This window comes from Puma concolor, chromosome C2, assembly GCF_028749965.1.
Source record: "Puma concolor isolate L17-30 chromosome C2, mPumCon1.1.hap2, whole genome shotgun sequence".
In the NCBI taxonomy this organism is placed as follows: Eukaryota; Metazoa; Chordata; class Mammalia; order Carnivora; family Felidae; genus Puma; species Puma concolor.
This window is the reverse complement of record NC_141675.1, coordinates 121,400,437-121,421,742: the sequence shown is the minus strand read 5'-3', so window position 1 is coordinate 121,421,742 and position 21,306 is coordinate 121,400,437. Positions and strand designations below refer to the sequence as shown.

General features: G+C 33.2%; 1 protein-coding gene across 3 annotated transcripts in view; it reads left to right on the top strand.

Moving 5' to 3' along the window:
- The window catches only part of CADM2 (cell adhesion molecule 2), a 1,074,502-nt gene that overhangs the window by 943,532 nt on the left and 109,664 nt on the right, over positions 1–21,306 (top strand). For all 3 annotated transcript variants that reach the window (XM_086675698.1, XM_086675699.1, XM_086675697.1), the window contains one exon: positions 1,931–2,021. In XM_086675698.1, the coding sequence (XP_086531824.1) occupies positions 1,931–2,021 (91 nt within the window). The remainder of the gene's footprint in view (positions 1–1,930; positions 2,022–21,306) is intronic.

The following is a 21,306-nucleotide window of genomic DNA, read 5'->3' as shown; positions in this document are numbered from 1 at the left end:
CTCTCTTATTTGGGGAGGATCATTTTTTTGTTTTATCCAGGCATTCAACTCATCTGACAAGGCCCACCTTCATTAGTGAGTGCAATCAGCTTTACTCAGTCTGCTTATTTAAATGTTGATCTCTTACCAAAGTACTCTCACTGAAATGCCCAGAATAATGTTTGGGCAAGTATCTGCATACCCCTTGGCGCAGGCAAGTTGACACATAAAATTAAGCATCACAGACACCCAAGCTAATGCGACTCTCTTTCCTAGAATCACATTTTTCTGAAATTTCTTCTCCTACTTCTTTCTCTGGAATGAAGCTTGTTTTTATTTGTCAGGATGAAATTACATTTTGCTTTTTATACATGTCAAATTTCAAAAGACAATAGACCTCATTTTCCAGAATCATTCTGGCTCACATTTGTTACCCTGTATAATTGTTAACATTTTGCCTTCCCTTTTTAAAATGTTCTGCTTTGAGGAAATATTACACAGTCATTATAGTCAATAACTGATTCCATAAATGTGATGGTGATAATCGAAAAATTACCAAAGTGTAATTTAATCCTTTATTAAATTTTTCTCCCCTACCGGCTAAAGGTATGATGAATATGTGTCATAGTTCTTCAAATTATTTTTTTTTCTGGATTATTTCACATTGAAATTATCTACCCTAATATATATGGAATGCTTATGTGCAACCAGGATATTATTGTTGATTATCATGAGTATATTATCTTGTTGAAAGGACTGAAAAAGAATATATTTAAAACATATAAATAATTTATAAGTATGATATAAGGTCTTCCACAGGATCATAGTTTACCATTTGATATATGACAAGGCTGAGTAATATTTTCCTGAAGGAAGAGAACAAACCTAAAAATTACAGTTGATAGATACTTATTTAATCAGTTTCAAAGTTAGAGAGTGAATATAACCCCAGGGTGGTTCAGTTCTTCCATCACAGGTAAGGGAAGGGAATATAATTGTGACTATGTGGAGCATTCAGAGCCTACTTTGTTTTTTGATGAGGATGCAGAGATAAGAGCAGGAGGCAATCCCATGTTGATTGGGATTCCATGTTGTGTTGGCCACACAATGCTAGGACTAGCAATAAGCAAAACAGATGTAAGAATAAGCAGATGTAATAAGCAATGAGTATGTTTACATCATCTCTGATTTTAAGCTTATTTTCCAGTTCTGCTATGAAATATGTGTCTCTATGTTGATGAAATAATATCACGTGGCGTGAAAATTATGTCTTAAAGTATTTTTGAATCTTCTTTCACCAAGGATGATTTTATTGTTAAATGGAAATAAAATATTTTATAATAATTATGCTGTAGCATATGTAACAAAATGTTAACTTCTAGTAATATTCAAAATAACAATTTTAAATTATTTGCTAACTGTACTTTAGAGCAAGCAATATGTGCCAAATGCTGCATTACTGTATTTCAAAAAGATTCTGCATAATGCTTATGAGACAGTATGCTTATGATCCTGAGTTCTTTGTGGGTTCTTTATTGTGATTCCTGGTATTCCTGCCACAGAAAAGTGCTGTTATTCAAATGTACATAAATGCATTCGGTCCATAATAATAGTATTCATAGCCATCTATAAATAGTCAAAGAAACAATTGTACGGAATGCTTGATATTCATCTGAACCACTTTTTGCAATTTCACTTTTATATTCAGATTTCAGAAATAACACGACAGCGGTGCTCATAAGATATTCAGATATCTTTGTTAGCTTTTCACAGACTGGATGGTAGCTTCTTAAAATTGTATACTCTGTTTTGCTAACTCTGAGAAATTCCTTGTAAATATACACAATAGTAAGATAAAGCCTGAACCTACACCATGATGTGCAACTATTAAATGTATAGTTTTATGTGTATTTAGTGTCATTTCTTAATATTCCTTTTCATTTTTTTCTAGATACACCATCAGTTAAGATTATACCATCCACTCCTTTTCCACAAGAAGGACAGCCATTAATTTTGACTTGTGAATCCAAAGGAAAACCACTGTAAGTGATTTAATGAGCAATAAAGTTTTTCACTTTTTCTCCTATACTGCTTTGATTTCAGGCTTTAACGGCAGAAATCCACTGTTTTTGTCTTTTCTTGGTGGGCAAAGTCATCTCTAGAACAGAAATCCCCTGAACCATGTCTTCATTAAGTATCTGTGGAAGATTGGTCTTTTACTTTGTCATCTAGTGAAGTTTCTGGGAAGGTTTCCAGCTGTGATTTTTTTTCTTTTTATTTCTAGTAAGATATTTCAACCTGAAAGGAAAGTGGGCTTAATCAGTCACTGTTTATAGTATGAGATTGATAGAAGTTACACATTGCTGAACTTCTCCCATGAAAGTCTTTGAAAATATTGAAACATCCTCAAAATATCCCCAAGTTTTAAAATTAAAAGGGAAATCATTTTTGTAATAAGGGAAATAACATCTACATTTCTAATATAGCCCCCATGAGACATAATTTGTGAATGTGATATGCTTCAACATTTCCAATTGTAAGGTGATTTCGTTATTAGAATACATAAGTTCTAATATCACTTCAACTTTAAATTTTTACTTTTTGGCATTCATGTTTATAAACACTAAACATGTTTATAAACACAGAAAATCTATTTTTATAAAAAATTTAAGTGTGAATTATCCAAATATGTATTACTCAAAGACTATTTGACAGCCATTTGATCATTCTAATATAGTGGCAGTCTAGATTGAGCTGAAAGTCATTTATTTGATTATTTTAAAAGCTTCCAATTAATTTGTATTTCTGTTTAAATTTTAATAGGAGAAATTTAATTGTTTTCAGTATATAACGATGGGGGGTTGCTTCTGTGCAAATCAAGTTAAATTCTTAAAAAAATTATGCCTGATAATATTTGTTATTTAAGTGTATACTTCTTATTATTCCATGAGAAATTTTTCTAAAAGAATTTTAAGACAGAGCCTGAAATATCAAATCCTCAATTATGTGGTATTATAATTTTTAACACACTAAGTGAATTCACACTTTTTTTTATCAAAGTTTTGATATTTTAAAACTGTTCTCTCCTCCAGTATTTTTTTTCTAACGATAAAAATAATACTGATTTAAAGAACATTCAGTAAATCCATTATTTTTCTTCTATCTTTTAAAAAACACTTAAGGCATTTTAGACCTTGAAAGGAAAAAACTTTCTCATAGTAGCTTACTATATATACACTGTGCAATTCACTTATATAGTTCTCACCTTCTGATAAGCTTAAATTGCTTATAGAAAACATTTTTTCTACCACAGTATGCTGAGTGTAGCCGTGCATGTCGGTATTATAGCATTAACAAGAACTTCTGGCTACAAATTCAGTACTTTCAACTAGAGAAGGAAATGGAATAGACTCTAGTCAGCTTCAGACATGCATAATTCCTAATTTCTTTAGTCCTGATTCTGTGTATCTAACAACAGTTTCTTTCCTAACTTTTCCTTCCATTCCCCCCCTGTTGTTTTCACTTATTATTTCCCACAACAGTCTCTCTCTGCTTCTGCTTCTGTTGTTATTTTGTTTTGTTTTGTTTTGTTTTTGCTTTTCTTCCTCCTTATAATCTCAGAGGTCAGCATATACATGAGGACACAAAGGAACTCAGGGTGAGGGCATAGCAAAGGAGTTTTGCTTTTACCTTTTCTTCACTGATCTGCCCCAAAGTACATATGTGTACATTTGGAATATGTGTACAACTTAGGCAATTAAATGAGATGACGAGAAATGATATATCCCTGTTCAAATAGTATCTAATTACCTGTCAATGATCTACTCTTTGGTTCCACATCTACTTCCACCAGTAGAAAGAGCATTTAATTTATGTGAATAATTCATTTGGGAGGTCTACATAATTGGGTCTTTAGGTAGTTGTTTTTCACCAGTTCAGATATGGTTGAATAATTTATGGTTGTGTCCTATTGTGGGTCTCTGTTCCAGTTACCTAGAAATAAGCGTGGGTGGGTATTACTCCTCTGCACTGCAGATGAACAAAAAGTATAATAGCCTTTCATTTATTTATTTTACTTGGTAATACAAAGCTTCCAGAAGTTTGGGAAATAGAAATGCTACCTTTGTCAAGAAAAATCCCGATTAATATCATAGTGCTTTGAAAAAAGATAAAGGAAATAAGAAAGCACTCCTTACTTTACAGAAACAAAAACTAAATCTCAACAATGGTAACCAAATTTCCTTTATTCATCCAAGTTTAAAATGGATGACTCAGGATTTAAATTCAGTTCAATCAGTGCCCCAGACTTTCATTCGTTCAGCTGTTTTCTATTTCAATTGCCAAGTTTAAATTGTCACTTATGCTAGCCAAAGTAACTTTTGAAGAATTACAATAATGTTGGTCCCTACAATAATGTTTAGCCCTGAAGATGAACCCCTAGATGCCTGAAGGTGAAAAACTGGCTAGTCTTACGAAATATTTTCCTTTTGCCATCCTCTTTTAGCAGGCCCTTTTCTACATGCATGCCCTTTCTGGAAAGTTGACAAAAGCCTAACAAACTGTTTCTAGCAGGAGGTTATAACCACACACAAATATCCGTGATTAGTATAATATCTTCTGGTCACTCCATAAGAGTTAAAATGGTCTTTATATTTTATCTTCATCCTTATAGTTCCCAATGTTATAATCTGTATGCTATAGCCTACAAATTAATATGTATTGACTGATTCTCTTGTGCTGTACACTCATTTGCAATTTCCTTTTTATCATTTTCTTTCCTAGTAGATTGCCAGGCCATTGATATTAGAGAAACAGCCATCTTCTTTGATTCCTTCTGGTCTTTAGACCACTGCTTCTCTTCTGTTCTTCCGAATCATCTTAAAATCCACTCTTCTGCATTTTCGAAGTAACTATCATTTCTAGTAAATGAAGGCATTAACTTCTTTAAAGACAGAGTAATTCCTAGCCTCTCTTTAGTTTTATTCTATCCCCAACAGTGCCAGATGAGGCATATAGGACAAAAACCAAGGTAAGACTGAAAAGAAATCATTGGATTTTCCCAGAAGGAAATCTTACTGATCATAAAGAAAACAGTCTCACTAGAGCAAGTAGAACAGAAGGCAAATTGAAATGGATTAATCAGGAAATTAGTAGGCGGTGGGGAAGTAAAATAAATGGAAAGGCCACCCATTTCAGAAAATGAATCATGAAAAGTAGAACGGAATGAGAAAAGAAATTTTTGTCAAACAGGGTTTTAAAATAAAAACAATAGTAAAAGAGATTGTCCATATTTTGAGATAGAATTTTAAAAAATCCCAAAGAATGGGAGTGAAAATGACTTGTGTGATATCACACACACCCAGTGGGCAGGCTTGAATTTCCTGTCTTACTCTGGTGTTCACTGTCCAAGTTCTGCTCTATTACTTTGCAGGTCTTATACCTGATTCCCCATGTTGTTATTTTGAAACCACGAAAAAGCAACCCCGCGGCTTTTCTTCCTGTTGGCTTCACAAACACTTAATTTCCACTATCTTTACCATTTATGCCTGATGCACCTTGAATAAGCAGGTGAAAAATAGAAATGGATAATGGATATATGATTCTTTTTCATCTTGTACCTTTAATCCATGATCAAATCTTTATTGTTTCTTAAAAAAAAATACTTGACCGAGGGGCGCCTGGGTGGCTCAGTCGGTTAAGCATCTGATTCTTGATTTCAGCTGAGGTCATGATCTCATAATTCGTGAGTTCGAGCCCTGTGTTGGGCTCTGCACTGCCAGTGCAGAGCCTGCTTGGGATTCCCTCTCTCTCTGTCTCCCCTGCTCACTCACTGTCTCTCTCTCAAAATAAGTAAATAAACATTAAAAAAATATTTGATGTATAATTTCCTGAAGAATGAGTTATTCACAGTTATTAGGCATATGGATAGTAGACAAAATAACACTACTATCTTTTGTATAAATCATGAAATGATGGCATGGTTCAATTAGTACTGAAACTCATGTTCCTAACCTGCCCTCCTGTATGCTAATGTTGTTTTCCTTGTTCTAAATGTGAGGGCCCCAGTGACTGTTTATGAACAATCATGCCTTATTTGCCTGTTTTGGATGGAAGCCTTTTGCTGTTTTCCTGTGGAACAGCTGCATAACTTGGGCCAGGACCAAATTGTTCCAGTTGACATTACTATAGAGGCATTGTATTCTTTCCTTAAAAGAGAGATTACTGTACATGTCTGTCTATTGTTTTAATTTTAGTTTAAAGTGAGGACAGAGCTAATGCCAACCACTTTTCTTTCAAGTCCCCAGAGTTTTTGCAACCTTCTTCTTTCTTTGGCTGAATTCCCAGACAGCTTTCAGGCAGCAGCATTCTCCATTTATAGAAGCAGAGTAAGAAAAAAGCTGTTACATTACATTAAAGTCATGACCTTAAAAGGTATGGGGTTGCCCCCCGCACAAGCTATAGCTAAAGAATCATCATTTATTTTAATCAAATATTTAACACTATGTAAATTTGCTTCACAAAAGCAGTGGGACATTTTCAGTCAAATAAATGTATATTTGGCATTTAATCTATAAAAGAAAATAATTATAGGTATGGATAAACTTTTCTGTGTATCCAGCATGATGTTTATGTTTTGCTTACTATTTTACCTTCTGATAACCACAATTTTTCTTATGTTTTGGCATAAATCTAATATACATAATAGCCTAGCACAAAACATCCCCTGTTAGGGACAATTATGTGTCCCTCTAAAATGGGACAAAATGATTTTTAAAATGATCAAGGATTTAAGAAGAAATCTGATAAGAACATATTGATGCATTTGATGCATTTTCCTATTAGCATAATAGAGATGAAAATGAGATGTAAATTAAGGCAAAACAGTTTTATTATATCAAGCCAGTTTTCTCAGCCTAAAATGACATTTTTACAAATCATAGTTTATTTATTACTTGTCATACAATCTAATCACAGCCAGAAGAAATGACAAAGTAAACCAGGAGTTAAAGAAAGCCAGTCATCATCAGAGTGAAATGTTGTAGGCCAAAACTCGACAAAAACGTAAATTTTGAAAAAAGAATATTGATCTACAGTAATAGCAATGTCATACCATTTGACCTAATGCAAAATAGATGTTAATTACACGATAGTTATTTCTCTGCTGCCATCTATGTTATAGAAAGCTATCTCATTAATCATCCAGGTCTGTATTTCTGTTCAGATATGATGCCTAAGTGGTCATGCTCTGGGGCATTAAAAGCTGTGGGGTACATTAGAAAGAGAAACACAAAACTAGGTTTGAATTACAAATCTGTGGATATCTGTGGCCTGAGTGGATTTGAAAAAGTCATTTAGCGACATGAAGTATTTTATTTTTAATTAATAAACTTTACTTTTCAGAGCAGTTGTAGGTTCACAGTGAAATTGAGTAGAAAGTACAGAGTCCCCATATACCCCCATCTCCACACATGTTCAACATCCCCTACTATCAACATCCCACAAACCATGAACCTACATGGACCCATCATTTTTAAAACAAAATCCATAGTTTAATCAGGGTTCACTCTTATTCTCTAAAAATTAATAGAATTGAATCTAGTGAACAAATTGTTTTAAAGATTACTAACAATGTATATGAAATTTCTGCTTCTAAGTGAATTTATAATAAATAATAATCATGAAGATGATAAATTATGATTTTTTTTCAAAGAATTACAGATTCTATATCTTACCAAATTTTAAACTTAGGAGTCTTAATTATATATTTAATACATATGCTAATATTGGACTGCTATGGCAATCCTAGAAACTGAGTTATCATCTCAAATTTCTTCCATGGCTCCGAAATTCAAGGTTCCATGCAGAATGAACACGCTCTAGGACAATGGTCTGTGACTTTCAATAGCCTGTTTGAACAGCAAAGGTATCTAAACCAGAGTCATGGCTGATTGAACTGATTGAGCAACATGGCTATGTTAGCTGAGGTTAAATGGTAATAATGAGGTGATAGAAGAGAGGCAGAGGCATGAACCACTGTCAGGGGCAAAATATAATATAGCTTGAAATGTGAAACTGGAAAATACTGAGCCACAGGTGCAGTACCTTCATAGTGCTAAAGGTAGAAAAAGTTTTAGAGTAATTCGAATGGACTGGAAGGGATAGAGAATGAGTTCTGGTCCCACACACGTGAAAAAGGCTACAGTCCAGAGCACTTCTGCTGGGATGAAAAAGAAGTTATAACCAGTTAGCAAGTTTTGACCGAAAGCCAAAACAGGAGATCTGAAAATCTTACACAACTGAAACTGAGTGAAAGGCATGACTCATGAGTGTTTGAGAATCCAGGGTCTGTGATGTATACAACCTTATTTTGATATGGCTTCCCAAATGTTTTATTTATTGTGTTATTTAAACCATGCAACTATCGGGGCACCTGGGTGGCTCAGTCGGTTGAACGTCCGACTTCGGCTCAGGTCACAATCTTGCGGTCTGTGAGTTCGAGCCCCGCGTGGGGCTCTGGGCTGATGGCTCAGAGCCTGGAGCCTGCTTCCGATTCTGTGTCTCCCTCTCTCTCTGCCCCTCCCCGGTTCATGCTCTGTCTCTCTCTGTCTCAAAAATAAATAAATGTTAAAAAAAAAATTAAAAAAAAAAAACCATGCAACTATCTTGTAAAACACTTACAAATTCATAATCATTTCTAGTTTGTAGAAATAAGGAAATAAGGAAAATAAGTCTTGTGGGGTTATATGACCTTTTCACACAGCTGATAAAAGGTAGAACTGAGATTACAAACATGCTTTAAAAAATTTTGACAACAACTGGAACACCTGTGTGACTCAGTTATTTGAACGTCGGACTTCAGCTCAGGTCATGATCTCAGGGTTTGTGAGTTCGAACACTACATTGCACTCTCTGCTGTCAGCATGGAGCCCTGCTTGCACTCTCTCTCTCAAAAATAAATAAACATTAAAAAAATTAACAACACTAATGGTTATGTTTTCTTGTTTACCCAGTGTTTTCAGTTCTCCTATTTTATTGATTTTTCACAATAACCTGGTCAAGTTGGCAAGAATGAGAGCTCTCACCAACTATTGGGAAAGCCTATATTTCAATCAAATATGTAAAACAAAATGTAATTTATAACACAATTAGCACTATGTAAGCTCAAACCTATTGGCATATCTAAGTATTTCTAAAGAGCTTCTAAATATATCTAAATAACTTCTGACTAGATTTTATGATTCAGTATATTTGTTTTCTTATGACATATTTGACTTTAAAAGCAGATTATATTCTTAATTTTATATATCTTTAAGAAGATTAGGACTGCAGGTTACAACCACAAGGCGATACCAATGCAAATGCAGTGTGAAGTCCTAAAGGTTGAATTGAATGAGCTGGAAGTTAAAAGAAAACACTCTTCTTAAGTGCTTTGCTTACAATATCACCAAAATCATTGGTGGAATAAATATCATGAGGGCCTCCTTACCATTTAGATACTCTCACAATGTCAGTTGTTGGCATAATAAAGGTTGCGGGACATTTAGATTTTGTTTTGTTTTGTGTTTTTGTTTTTGGGTTTTTTTTGTTTGTTTGTTTTGTTTTGTTTTGTTTTGCTTGTGTTTGTGTTCCAATATCTAGATTCAACTTTGACTTAATTAATTAAAGGCCATATAGCCAGTTTCTTCTACCATGTTTCCAAAGGTATAAAAATTGGGAAAATAGCTCTAAGTTTTCATAATTAAAAAGCCTATATATTCATGTGCTGTCCTTCCCATATGAATTTCTTTTCTGAGGCCCATATGGTCTTTTTCTTCCATCTCATGGCTTCAAAATTTAATCACACATTGACTCTCTGGAAACACACAAGTGGTTATCTTGGAAATGAGACCAAATATATTTGGTTTTGTTTTCGAAACAAGAAGCTGACTCTCAGTACTCTCCACTGCTGTTATTTAGGCTGGGCATCTGTAGTGTGTTGGGCACTCAATCATTTTCAATTAAATGTTCCTATGTCTTGCAAAAGTCCCATAAGAGCATGCAGAACCACGATTATAGATCCATAGAGGAAATGTACTTCTTGAACATTTCTAGGTAAGCAGTTTTCTTGCAACAAAAAGCCAATTATTTTGAGGGATTATGTAAATGTTCATTGGGAAACTAACACAAAAATGTCTCAGTATGTTTACGACACCATTGTGGAATGATGCTGTCATATACGTTGATGAGATTTTCAAGATGTGGACTTTTAGGCTCATGGGTTTAAAAATCTGTAGGTTTTTATGTATTAATTATGAGATTACATCCTAGTATTTCACTCTTTATCTAAAGATATATAAACATTGCCTGTGTGTTTATACAAAAACAAGTTATCAAAATGGTAATTGTAGGAAAATTGCAGAAACAAAAATCACTCCTAATATTAGAAAAACCTAAAATTCTAATACTATACCTCATCCTTTTTTTATATCTCATCCTTAATTAAAGAAAACATTAACCTTTGCTCAGCAAGTGCTATTCATTAAGATTTGTTTTTTTTATACTTGCAATTTTTTAAAAAATTTTATTGATTGACTGATTTTTATTTAAATTCAAGTTAGTTAACATACAGTGTAGTCTTGGCTTCAGGAGTAGAACCCAGTGATTCATCTCTTACATATGACACCCAGTGCACATCCTGAAAAGTGCCCTTGTTAATGCCCATCACCCGTTTAACCCATCCCCCCAATGCACTCCCTTCCAGCAACCCTCAGTTTATTCTGTGTATTTAAGAGTCTCTCATGGTTTGCCTCCCTCTCTGTTTTTACTTTTTTTTTCCTTCTCTTCCCCTATGTTCATCTCCTGAGTTTCTCAAAGTTCACTTATGAGTGATATCATGTGATATCTGCCTTTCTCCAACTGATTTATTTCGCATAGCATAATACCCTCTAGTTCCATCCACATTGTTGCAACTAGCAAGATTTCTTTCTTTTTCATCACCGAGTAGTATGCCATTGTGTGTAGGTATGCATAGATAGATAGATAGATAGATGTCATAATGTTAGAGCTTAAAACACCTCTGGTGATCACAAGTTAACTTACAGAGAAATAGATTATTCTGTGGTTGTGTTAAATATTTTGACTATTATGTTTGCATAATATGTGAAAGAAACAAAATGTGGAAGCTAAAATTAATTCTTAAAAGTGAAATAGAAAAATCTTTTTTTTCAGCTAAGTATCCAAAGCATTCAAAATATTCCAATTTAAGAAACAAAAACCTTTAACAGCACTTCTCAGTTGTGGTGAATTCATTCTTCTTAGAACTCTTTCTTTACTGTTTGTGCCATTCACCTGATTCTATATATATTTACTTTAGAGAGGATGGGCCAAATCAGTAACAAGGGCATTTTTGAGACAACAAATCTGAGAACACAGTAAAATATCAGCCTTGTTCTTTTGAGGGAAATGTAGAATAATAAATACCTTTCTCCTTTGAAAAGATAAAGCCATTGTCTAAAGGACACTAAGAAGGAGTCTATATGTACTTTTTATAAAACAAATTCAAAACAAGAGGTGTTCTTAGTATATAATGAGGATAAAACCCTAAAAGTGCTAAAACCACATCAGTTAGATTCTAAACTAATGTTGAATATTCATAATCAAATAGAATTTCTATATGCTAATTATTTCGTGGGTTTTCATAATGTGTTGGCTTCATAAAATCTATCTTCCACAAAGATAAGTGCTCGTTCACATAGGCCATTTGTCTGGTAGAACTCTTTTCCTTTATTAATTTATTTATCTATCTATCTAATTGAAGCATAGTTGACATATAACATTATGTTATTTTTAGGTGTACAGTATAGTGATTGGACATTTATATACATTATGATATAAACGCTCACCACAAAGAGTGTAGTTACTATCTGTCACCACACAGAGTTATAATATTATTGACTATATTCCTATACTGTACTTTATATCCCATGACTGTTTTATTTTATAACTGGAAATTTGTATCTCTTAATCCCCTTCACCCATTTTGCCATCCCTCTACACTCTTCCCCTCTGACAAACACCAATTTGTTTTCTGTATTCATGAGTCTTTCTGTTTCGTTTGCTTTGGATTTTAGATTTCACATATAAGTGAAATCATACATTATTTGTCTTTTTCTGTCTCACTTATTTCACTTAGCATAATGCCCTCTTAGTCTATCCAAGTTGTTGCAAATGGCAAGATTTTCAGCATTTTATGGTTGAGTAATATTCCACTGTGTGTATATGTATGTCTTTTTCATCTATTCATCCATTGATAGATTCTTAGGCTGCTTTTGTGTCTTGGCTATTGTAAATAATGCTACAATTAATATAGGGTAACATATATCTTTTCGAATTAGTATTTTTGTTTTCTTCAGATAAATGCCCAAAAGTAGAATTGCTGAATTATATTGCATTTCTATTTTTAATTTTCTGAGGAAACTCCATACTATTTTCCATATTGCCTGTACCTTTTTACATGCCCACCAACAGTGTACAAGGGTTCCTTTTTCACTACATTGTCACCAACACTCGTTATTTCTTGTCTTTTTGGTGATAGCCATTTTAACAGGTGTAACGTGATATCTCACGGTGGCTCCGATTTGGATTTCCATAACAATTAGTGATATTGAACACTTTTTCATGCCTATTGGCCATCTGGTCTTTGGAGAAATGCTTATTAAGTTCCACCGCCTGTTTTTAATCTGTTTTTTTTCCGTGTTGAATCATATGAGTTCATTATATATTTTGGATATTAATCCATTATTGGATATAACACTTGCAAATAATTTCTCCCATTCAGTAGGTTGTCTTTTTGTTTTAATGGTTTCCTTTGCTGTACAGAAGCTTTTTAGTTTTATGTAGACCCAATAGTTTATTTTTGTGTTTCCCTTGCCTGAGGAGACAGATAAAATATATGTGTGTGTGTATGTATGTGTGTGTGTATGTATGTATGTATGTATGTATGTATGTGTGCATGTTTTATGGTTTCAGGTCTTTCATTTAGGTACTTAATCTATTTTGACTTTATTTTTGTATATGGTGGAAGAAAGAATTCAGTTTTTTTACATGCAGCTGTCCAGTTTTCCCAATAGTACTTATTAAAGAGACACTCTTTTCTTCATTATATATTCTTGCTTCCTTTGTTATAGATTAATTGACCATGAAAGTGTGGTATATTTCTGGGTACCTTATTCTGTTCCATTTATCTATGTGTCTGTTTTTATGCCAGTACCATACTGTATCATTTACTATATTTTTGAAGTATAATGCAAAATCTGGTAATGTGATACCTCCAGTTTTGTTGTTCTTTCTCGAGATTGCTTTTGGATATTTGGGGTCTTTTGTGGTTCCATACAAATTTTAGGATTATTTGTTCTAGTTTCATGAAAAATGCTATTGGTATGTTGATTATGAGTGCATTGAATCTATAGATTGTTTGGGGTAATATGGACATTTTACGGTATTAATTCTTTCAATCCATGAGCATGGAATATCTTTCCATTTATTTGTATCATCTTCAATTTCTTTTATCAGTATCTTAAAGTTTTCAGAGTATATGTCTCTTACCTCTTTGGTTAAACTTCTACTTAGTTTTTTTTCTTTGATACAATTGTAAATGGGATTGGTTTCTTAATTCATATTTCTGCTAGTTCCAGATTAGTGTGTATAAATGCTACAGATTTATATATATTAATTTTGTATCCTGCAACTTTACTGAATTCATTCATTAGTTCTAATAGTTTTTTTGCAGTCTTAAAATGTTTTATGTGTAGTATCATGCCATCTGCAACAGTAAAACTAAGAACATTCTTCTTCTGAAAGCCACATACTCAAACAATCTAAAGACATTTTCTTGCATTATACAGGTTTTTACAATGTAAAGTATATTGATTCAATTTTTCACATATAATCTCAATTAAACAGAAGCCCCTAACCTTCACACTTTGAAAAAAATATAAATGGCAAACAATGCCCCAAATTGTAGAAAATATGAATATTTACAAAAGTCTCTAATTAGAATAGGAAGAATCTGCCAGTAATTAATAATGGCTTTACTGCTCAACTCTTGCAAATTCAGAGTACCAGAAATATTTGGGATGTTTCAAGGAAAGAAGAAAGAAAAGAGAACCAAAATAAAAGTAGGAGAAGAGAACAGCAACCACTGTGACTTGTGACAAGCAGATGTCTCTGAAATGGTGTGCTATCACCATCTTCAACTTCATCACTAGCACTCAAGATCAAAGTATAGGGATGAACATTGTGAGGTGACTATATAAAAGCAAGATTAAAAATATAATAGCTGTGCAGCTCTAGGACAAGGGGACGGGCCGTAGGAACTCTCACGGTGGGTCAGTGTTTTTCAAATTGCTGGTTGTGTCATAAGAATGAGTCATAAGATCAGTTAACAAATTGTTTTTGAAAGCCAAACATAAAATAGAAAATAATAGAATTGCAAAGGTAAATACAGAGAAATAAAGAAGAAAAAGAAAAATAAAGAAAATGTCACATTGCATTAAAAAGAGCAAGCTTTTATTTCCTGTATGTGTTTGTGCATTATGTCAGGTTATAAAATATATTTTTCAGTGGATCACACCTCAGAAGGCTTGAAAATAATTGTATTAACACCAACTGACATGAAGCTGAAGTCTAAATCACTTCAGTTCCTCTAAAACAATCAGTATACAAAAATGTATGTTCAGACTGAAGAGATCATAGCTCAAAAAAAAAAAAAAAAAAGCCACTAGAATGTGATGTTAAATAATGCAGATAAGTTTGATCTTTTGAGAAGGATTTCATTCAAATGATTCAGTTTTCTTCAGCATTGCTTTATATGGAACATTTAACTCCCCAGCTACCATATAAATGATGTGCATTTTACTTTTATCTTTCTAAAACCATTGGATTTAATATTAGAAAAGAAACAAGTCACGGAGCAGAAGCAGTTCTATAATAGTAACACACTGTTTAACATAAGTATTACATCTTATAAGGTTAATTAGCATTATTTTTATAGTAGTACAAGTAATGGATTGTAAAGAAACTCTTATATGGAAAATAGGATCCCATCATTGTAATGTAATGTACTCTGGAACTGAATGGGCTTTAGGCATCTGATTAAGATGTTTATAGATACATTGTATATGGCAACAAATTGTCCTTTTAATGTATGTTGATTAAGTGTTAGATTCTGAAAAACTTAGATTCTTAAATTCTTGATTTAAAAAAAAAAGGTGAAAATGTTCCAAAATCTAGCTTAGCCAAAGGAAGATTTCAGAAGTGGCTAAGTTTCAAATAAGTTGAAAAATATTTTCTTAAGCGTGATCGTTTTTATATACATCATGGCGATTTTAAGCTTATTGTACATACACAGAGGAATTTATTATTGCTTAGATCAGGGAATGGATGTTTGCTCAAGATTTCTTGATCTTTTAACCAGGAATTAATATTTTGTAGTTACCAAAGAAAAGAAATGTTAAGTATAGATAAGGCATGGGTAATTGTTTTGCTTTAGCGCAAAGCCCTTCAGAGATTATCTTGAGCATTTGTCACAATCTTGAATATTTTTCCTTCAGTGCTAAAATCTGTCACTCCTTCAGGATCATAGCAATCTTATCTTTTCTAGAGATAATCTTTTATTTGTTGTGCCATAAATTGGCTGGAATTATACAGTTTGCAGTGTGACTGCATTGTTTCTCAAAAGCGTTAAAATAATCATCAATGAACACTATCTTTTCAGTAAAAAGTGGTCCAGGATTTCATAGACACTCTCAAAAGGGCCATTATTTTCAAGTCTTCTAAAGAGCACTTCCCTCTTGCATATAGGTTATTTTCTGTTTCAACTACAAGCTTTTCAATTTGGAGGCAAGAAGAGCCTTTAAAAAAATAAAAAACAGAATCAAGTAGCATATGCTCAGATTAATCAGGATATAAGTCCTTTTCTTATTTGCTACTGAGATTTCCAACATAAATGATGAATTTAACTGATGTTATTGTCCTTTCTAAATCTAATCTTTCATGTAATGAGACTTCTGCTTGACACTGTAGTCGTGTAATAGTTTATTTCAGGAATTTACATGAGTGTGTAGATAGATTCAGAGTGTCAACCTGCAATTTAATGGAAGAAGTAGGCTTGAATTTTCCACTTTAAACTGACTTCATTTATTACTGCATTAAACACCTTTAACCCCGTCAGACAGAAGTACTTTTGGTGATATTTGAGTTAGGGGTTTCATTGTTGAACTTTTTAAACAGGAATCACTGAGATGCTCAAACTGCAAATAGAAAGAAAAAAAAAAAAAACAAACAAACAACAATACAATTCATTGTTTTTCTTAAAAAGAATTGTGCAGGTTAGGGAAATAGCATATCTATGCTGAGCAAAGACTAACCTATAAAAATTATGATGATAAAGCATCTGATTGAAGAGCATGTCCACAAACCACTAAACACAAAAGAGCATGGAGACCAGTGAGGAAAAAAAAAGGCTAAGAAACTATTTAACAATTTTTCCCTCTCATACAAAACACACAAAGGCATACTTATTAAAAAAGTCAGTACAAATAACTGCAAAAGCCTAGAAATACAATGGAAAATTATATATTTAAAAAAGAAATTGTTTAAAATTTCTTTCATCTTTTTAATTTCTTCAAGCCTCTCCTTTTTTTCTTCACTTACTGTACTATTTCAGCCCTAAATATTTGAAATATGAGGGCAGAGCCAACTTAAATTGTGATATTAGCTGTATCAAAATATAAATTTTGTAAAAATACATATTTTAAATATTATATTAAAAAGTTTTAGAAGGCAAAAAATGTATAGATCTAATCACATATTCTAAATAATATTCATAATGATACATGAGCCATATTTTCACAGATCAGAAAAGCAAACAAACTTTGTAAATGCATCAAATACTCAAAGATACAGAGATAATATTTACTTTGACTTTAAATTTGGTTTTTTTAATAATATAAAATTGTTTTTATCATTGCTTTTCATGCTTATTCTTGCATGATGACTTCAAGAATGGTATTTAAAAAAATAAACTATTTACCCTCCCTTCATTTGGTATTTAAAAAAATAAACTATTTACCCTCCCCTCATTTTTTCTTCACCTTGTTTTGATGTTCTGATAAAGACAAAGAGAAACAGAAACATTTGTTTCATCATGCCTGGGAATTAACCAAATAAGCAAAATGGATGGGAAAAAAGAAAACAGAAATCTTGATAGCATCGAAGACTGGTTAAAGAGAGAAGTAGGTGGTAGAGAGGAATTGAGGATTAAAGGTAAATAGTGGATTCATTAGCTAGGATTGGAAGATTTGATGTGATGCTCAGTGAGCTGAGAAGATGGGAGGTTATGATTTAAATACTTGAGATTTTTGAGCCTCATAGTAATGAAGTAATAAAGATGACTAAATTTAGTGTGTGACCATGACTGAGGTTAGGCTAATAAAATAATTATCAAATATGAGGGGATGAGGAAACTGAGGGATCAAGGTATTGATGGGTTATAAACGTAAACGTTTAAGTCAGTGAATTTTTGAGGAGATTCTTTCTTGTTTATATGACATTATTCTCTTTTGACTTCTCTCAGACCTCTTGGACTTCATTCTCTTTCTTTCTTCATCCTGTAAGTGAAAATATTCCACAATATTCAGTAATCTATCCTTTGGTTTTCCTGCTTGAGCTTGGCTCCAATATCTCTCTAAAATAAATCCAGTTCTGCCCTCAGCCCTGATTTCTAATTTCTCATTTCCTTATTGCTGAATAAAAATGTATTTCTTGATTTTCTTCTAGCACTTGAACTCAGCATATCCCAAAGTGAAATCATCAACTTTCCCTGTCCGCTATATCTCAATTAGTTTTTATCATGATTTATTTTTTGTTTGTCTATTTGTTTATTTGGCTGGTTGTTTGGTGGCATGTTGGTTTTATATTGTTATTTTTTTCTTATTTAGGACTGAGATTTCTCCTGTTACATAGACTGGGCACCATAAAGAGAGTAGCTCCTCTCTCTTCATTAACACCGTACATTTTCTCATTCCAGAAAGTTGTGTTTACTTTCCCAAGAGCTATTCTATTATCTTCTGCTTTCCTTACCACTTTATGTAGGACATGGTTTTCACTCTTTTTTTTTTTTTTATTAAAATTTTTTTTTTTTTCAACGTTTTATTTATTTTTGGGACAGAGAGAGACAGAGCATGAACGGGGGAGGAGCAGAGAGAGAGGGAGACACAGAATCGGAAACAGGCTCCAGGCTCTGAGCCATCAGCCCAGAGCCCGACGCGGGGCTCGAACTCACGGACCGCGAGATCGCGACCTGGCTGAAGTCGGACGCTTAACCGACTGCGCCACCCAGGCGCCCCTAGACATGGTTTTCACTCTTAAGGACTCTGTATATGGTCTCTTTATTGAACTTCGTTTTTCAGATATTTCACATTGCTATACTTAAAGGAAACTCTGATCAGGAATACTCACTTAAAAGCCTTAGCATAGTACTTTTATTTTTCATAAAGCACAGATATTTTAGCCTTGCATCCAAAGCCAGGCTTGAGTTATGAGCTAAAAAATATAGTTTTTTTTTTTTTTTTTTGGTTCCCTCTTCCAACACGTCTATACCCCAAATCTTTCTATTTCTTTGCTTTCCTACATTGTTCTTTTTATGACCAGGATGTTCCCTACCACATTTCATTCTCTTTCCCATATTAATGACAGCAATAGTCTTTTGGTCTAACACTAAAATAACACTTTTTTTTTCATTTTCAGCTTTTGTCTTATAAACTTTGTCTTGGACTAAATTCCTTATAAGCATATTTGGTCCTGTTTTTTCATATCAATTTAATCTTGGCTTTTGATTTTATTACTCCCAATTCAGTTATCCTATTAAGTTATTTTAATTTTGCACCTTTATAATCTGCTATCTTAGCAAATGACAATATTCCTTATTATTAACCCTATTCTCTTCTCTTAGCACTTGTCATATTTAAATCCATATTTTTAACAATATGGCCTCTGGAGGGCAAACATCTTATCTTGGGTTCTGACTTCTCTTGAATTGGCATCATTCATTTCTATTATTCAAAATCCTACCACAATTAAAGACACTAATCAAGGGGCACCTGGGTGGCTCAGTTGGGTAAGTGTCTAACTTCAGCTCAGGTCATGATCTCACGGTTTGTGGGTTTGAGCCCCACATCAGGCTCTGTACTGACAGCTTGCCCAGAGCCTGGATCCTGCTTTAGATTCTGTGTCTCCTTCTCTCTGTGCCCCTTCCCTGCTGGCGCTCTGTCTCTTTCTGTCTCTCAAAAATAAATAAATGTGAAAAAAGTTTTTTTTTAAAAAGACATTAATCAAGAGTTTTATCTTTTGTAAAGCCTGTTGTAATGTCCCTAATATAGGTATGATGAATCTTTATGTTTTATAACTCATTTATATCACTTACCATGCCCTGCAAGTTTTATGGTTGATGATGATTGATGACATATATCTGATATAAACTACTAAAATGTAATATCACAGAGAGATGTTTATTTTTCTCATATCCCTCATAATTTCTGGTTCAAAAACTTAAACGTATTTGTTTGTTGATAGTTGTTAGATATTAATTGTATAAACTTATGAAGTACCTAGTCAAGAATATATAGGCATACTTAAACAACAACAAAAATCTTCATTGATCTCTTATCTGTTTTAAGATTATAAGAGTAGAACATTTTCTGGTAATTAAACTCATCAAGACTCATTGAAGACTACTTTAAATGTTTCTGAAGTTTTGTTTTCCTTTGAACAAAACTGTGTCTATAAAGACAGACACATAAATATTTCATTGATTACATTTTGAAATGAACCTCAGCTGCGATAAGTAGAATATTCAAAGTTAACTTGGATAATATAAAAACTCCTTGATATTTTAAGAATTGCTTCCATAAAAAGTATGAAATCCATATAAGGAATGAAAAGAAAGCAAATTTCACCACAAATAAGTTTCCCAACAATCAAATCTGATGAAAAATTGTAGCTTGATGAATTCTCCAAGGTCCTAGATCAACATTTTACAATAATTAAGAATATGACTTTATATATATGTAAAGTGTTATTTACAAATCATTTGCAGAAATCTCACATTTGATCCTCAATAACAAAATAATCTTTTGTATATCTTTAAACTTGAAGCAGTTAATGTAATAAATCGCTCAAAAAGTAATCCCTTTCATTTTTTTCCTGTGTGGCAGCTACATCTTTTGCTTCCAATAGAGACCCATTACAAAATTATATTTTGAATTGGCCCCACAGCTCTAAGAAAAGCTACTCCTTGAACTTGCTTTGTATTTATATATTAAATTTTAGGAAAAGGAGTAAACAATACCAGCTACTAATTTTTTTCCTCTTCTCTTTTTTTTCTTCTACTTCACTTGGTTGGCAATGTTTGGGCTGAGGTTTGTGGATGCAACCTCCATGAACTCAATGAAGGTGTGCCGGGGCTAGATTCCCTGAGAATCCTTCTTCCCAGAGGCCCATAAATTTAGGTTTTTCAACTTGACCCAAATTTTAAAGTCACTTGTAAAGTTGAATTTAAATTCTCTCCCTCCATTTTTCTTTCTCTCCCTCCATTTTTCTAAAAATCTGATAGCAAAAACATAGTTTTATATGTAGACACTTCAGTATAATTTCTTGATTTAAACGTTTGTGCTTAAAGCAGGAAAAGGGATCAAGACATTTATGTAACTTCTAGCATCTTCTTTCACTTTAGAGTAAAAATATCACAGGAGGGGCGCCTGGGTGGTTCAGTTGGTTAAGCATCCGACTTTGGCTCAGGTCATGATCTCACGGTCGGTGAGTTAGAGCCCCGCGTCAGGCTCTGTGCTGACAGCTCAGAGCCTGGAGCCTGTTTCCGAATCTGTGTCTCCCTCTCTCTCTGCCCCTCCCCCATTCATGCTCTGTCTCTCTCTGTCTCAAAAATAAATAAACGTTAAAAATTTTGTTTAAAAAATCACAGGAAATAGAGGAGTAGTGGCCTTAAAAAAATCTTCCTAGTATTAAATCTTCAATCACATCGTCTACCACCAGGGAATTTTAAACTGAAATAAAGGCAATCGTCATCTTCATGTGCCATACAACTATAAGTACATAAGTATATGAGGCACCAAGTTATTAACTATGATTCCTTGATTTGTCTTATATGAAAGAAATGTAAGATACATGTATTTGTAAGTTTCTTTATTTCCTTTTGAACTTTGAGCCAGAACAAGATGTTTACTTGGATACTATTACAGTGACTTATTTTTTTTCTTTCACTTAGGAAAAGTA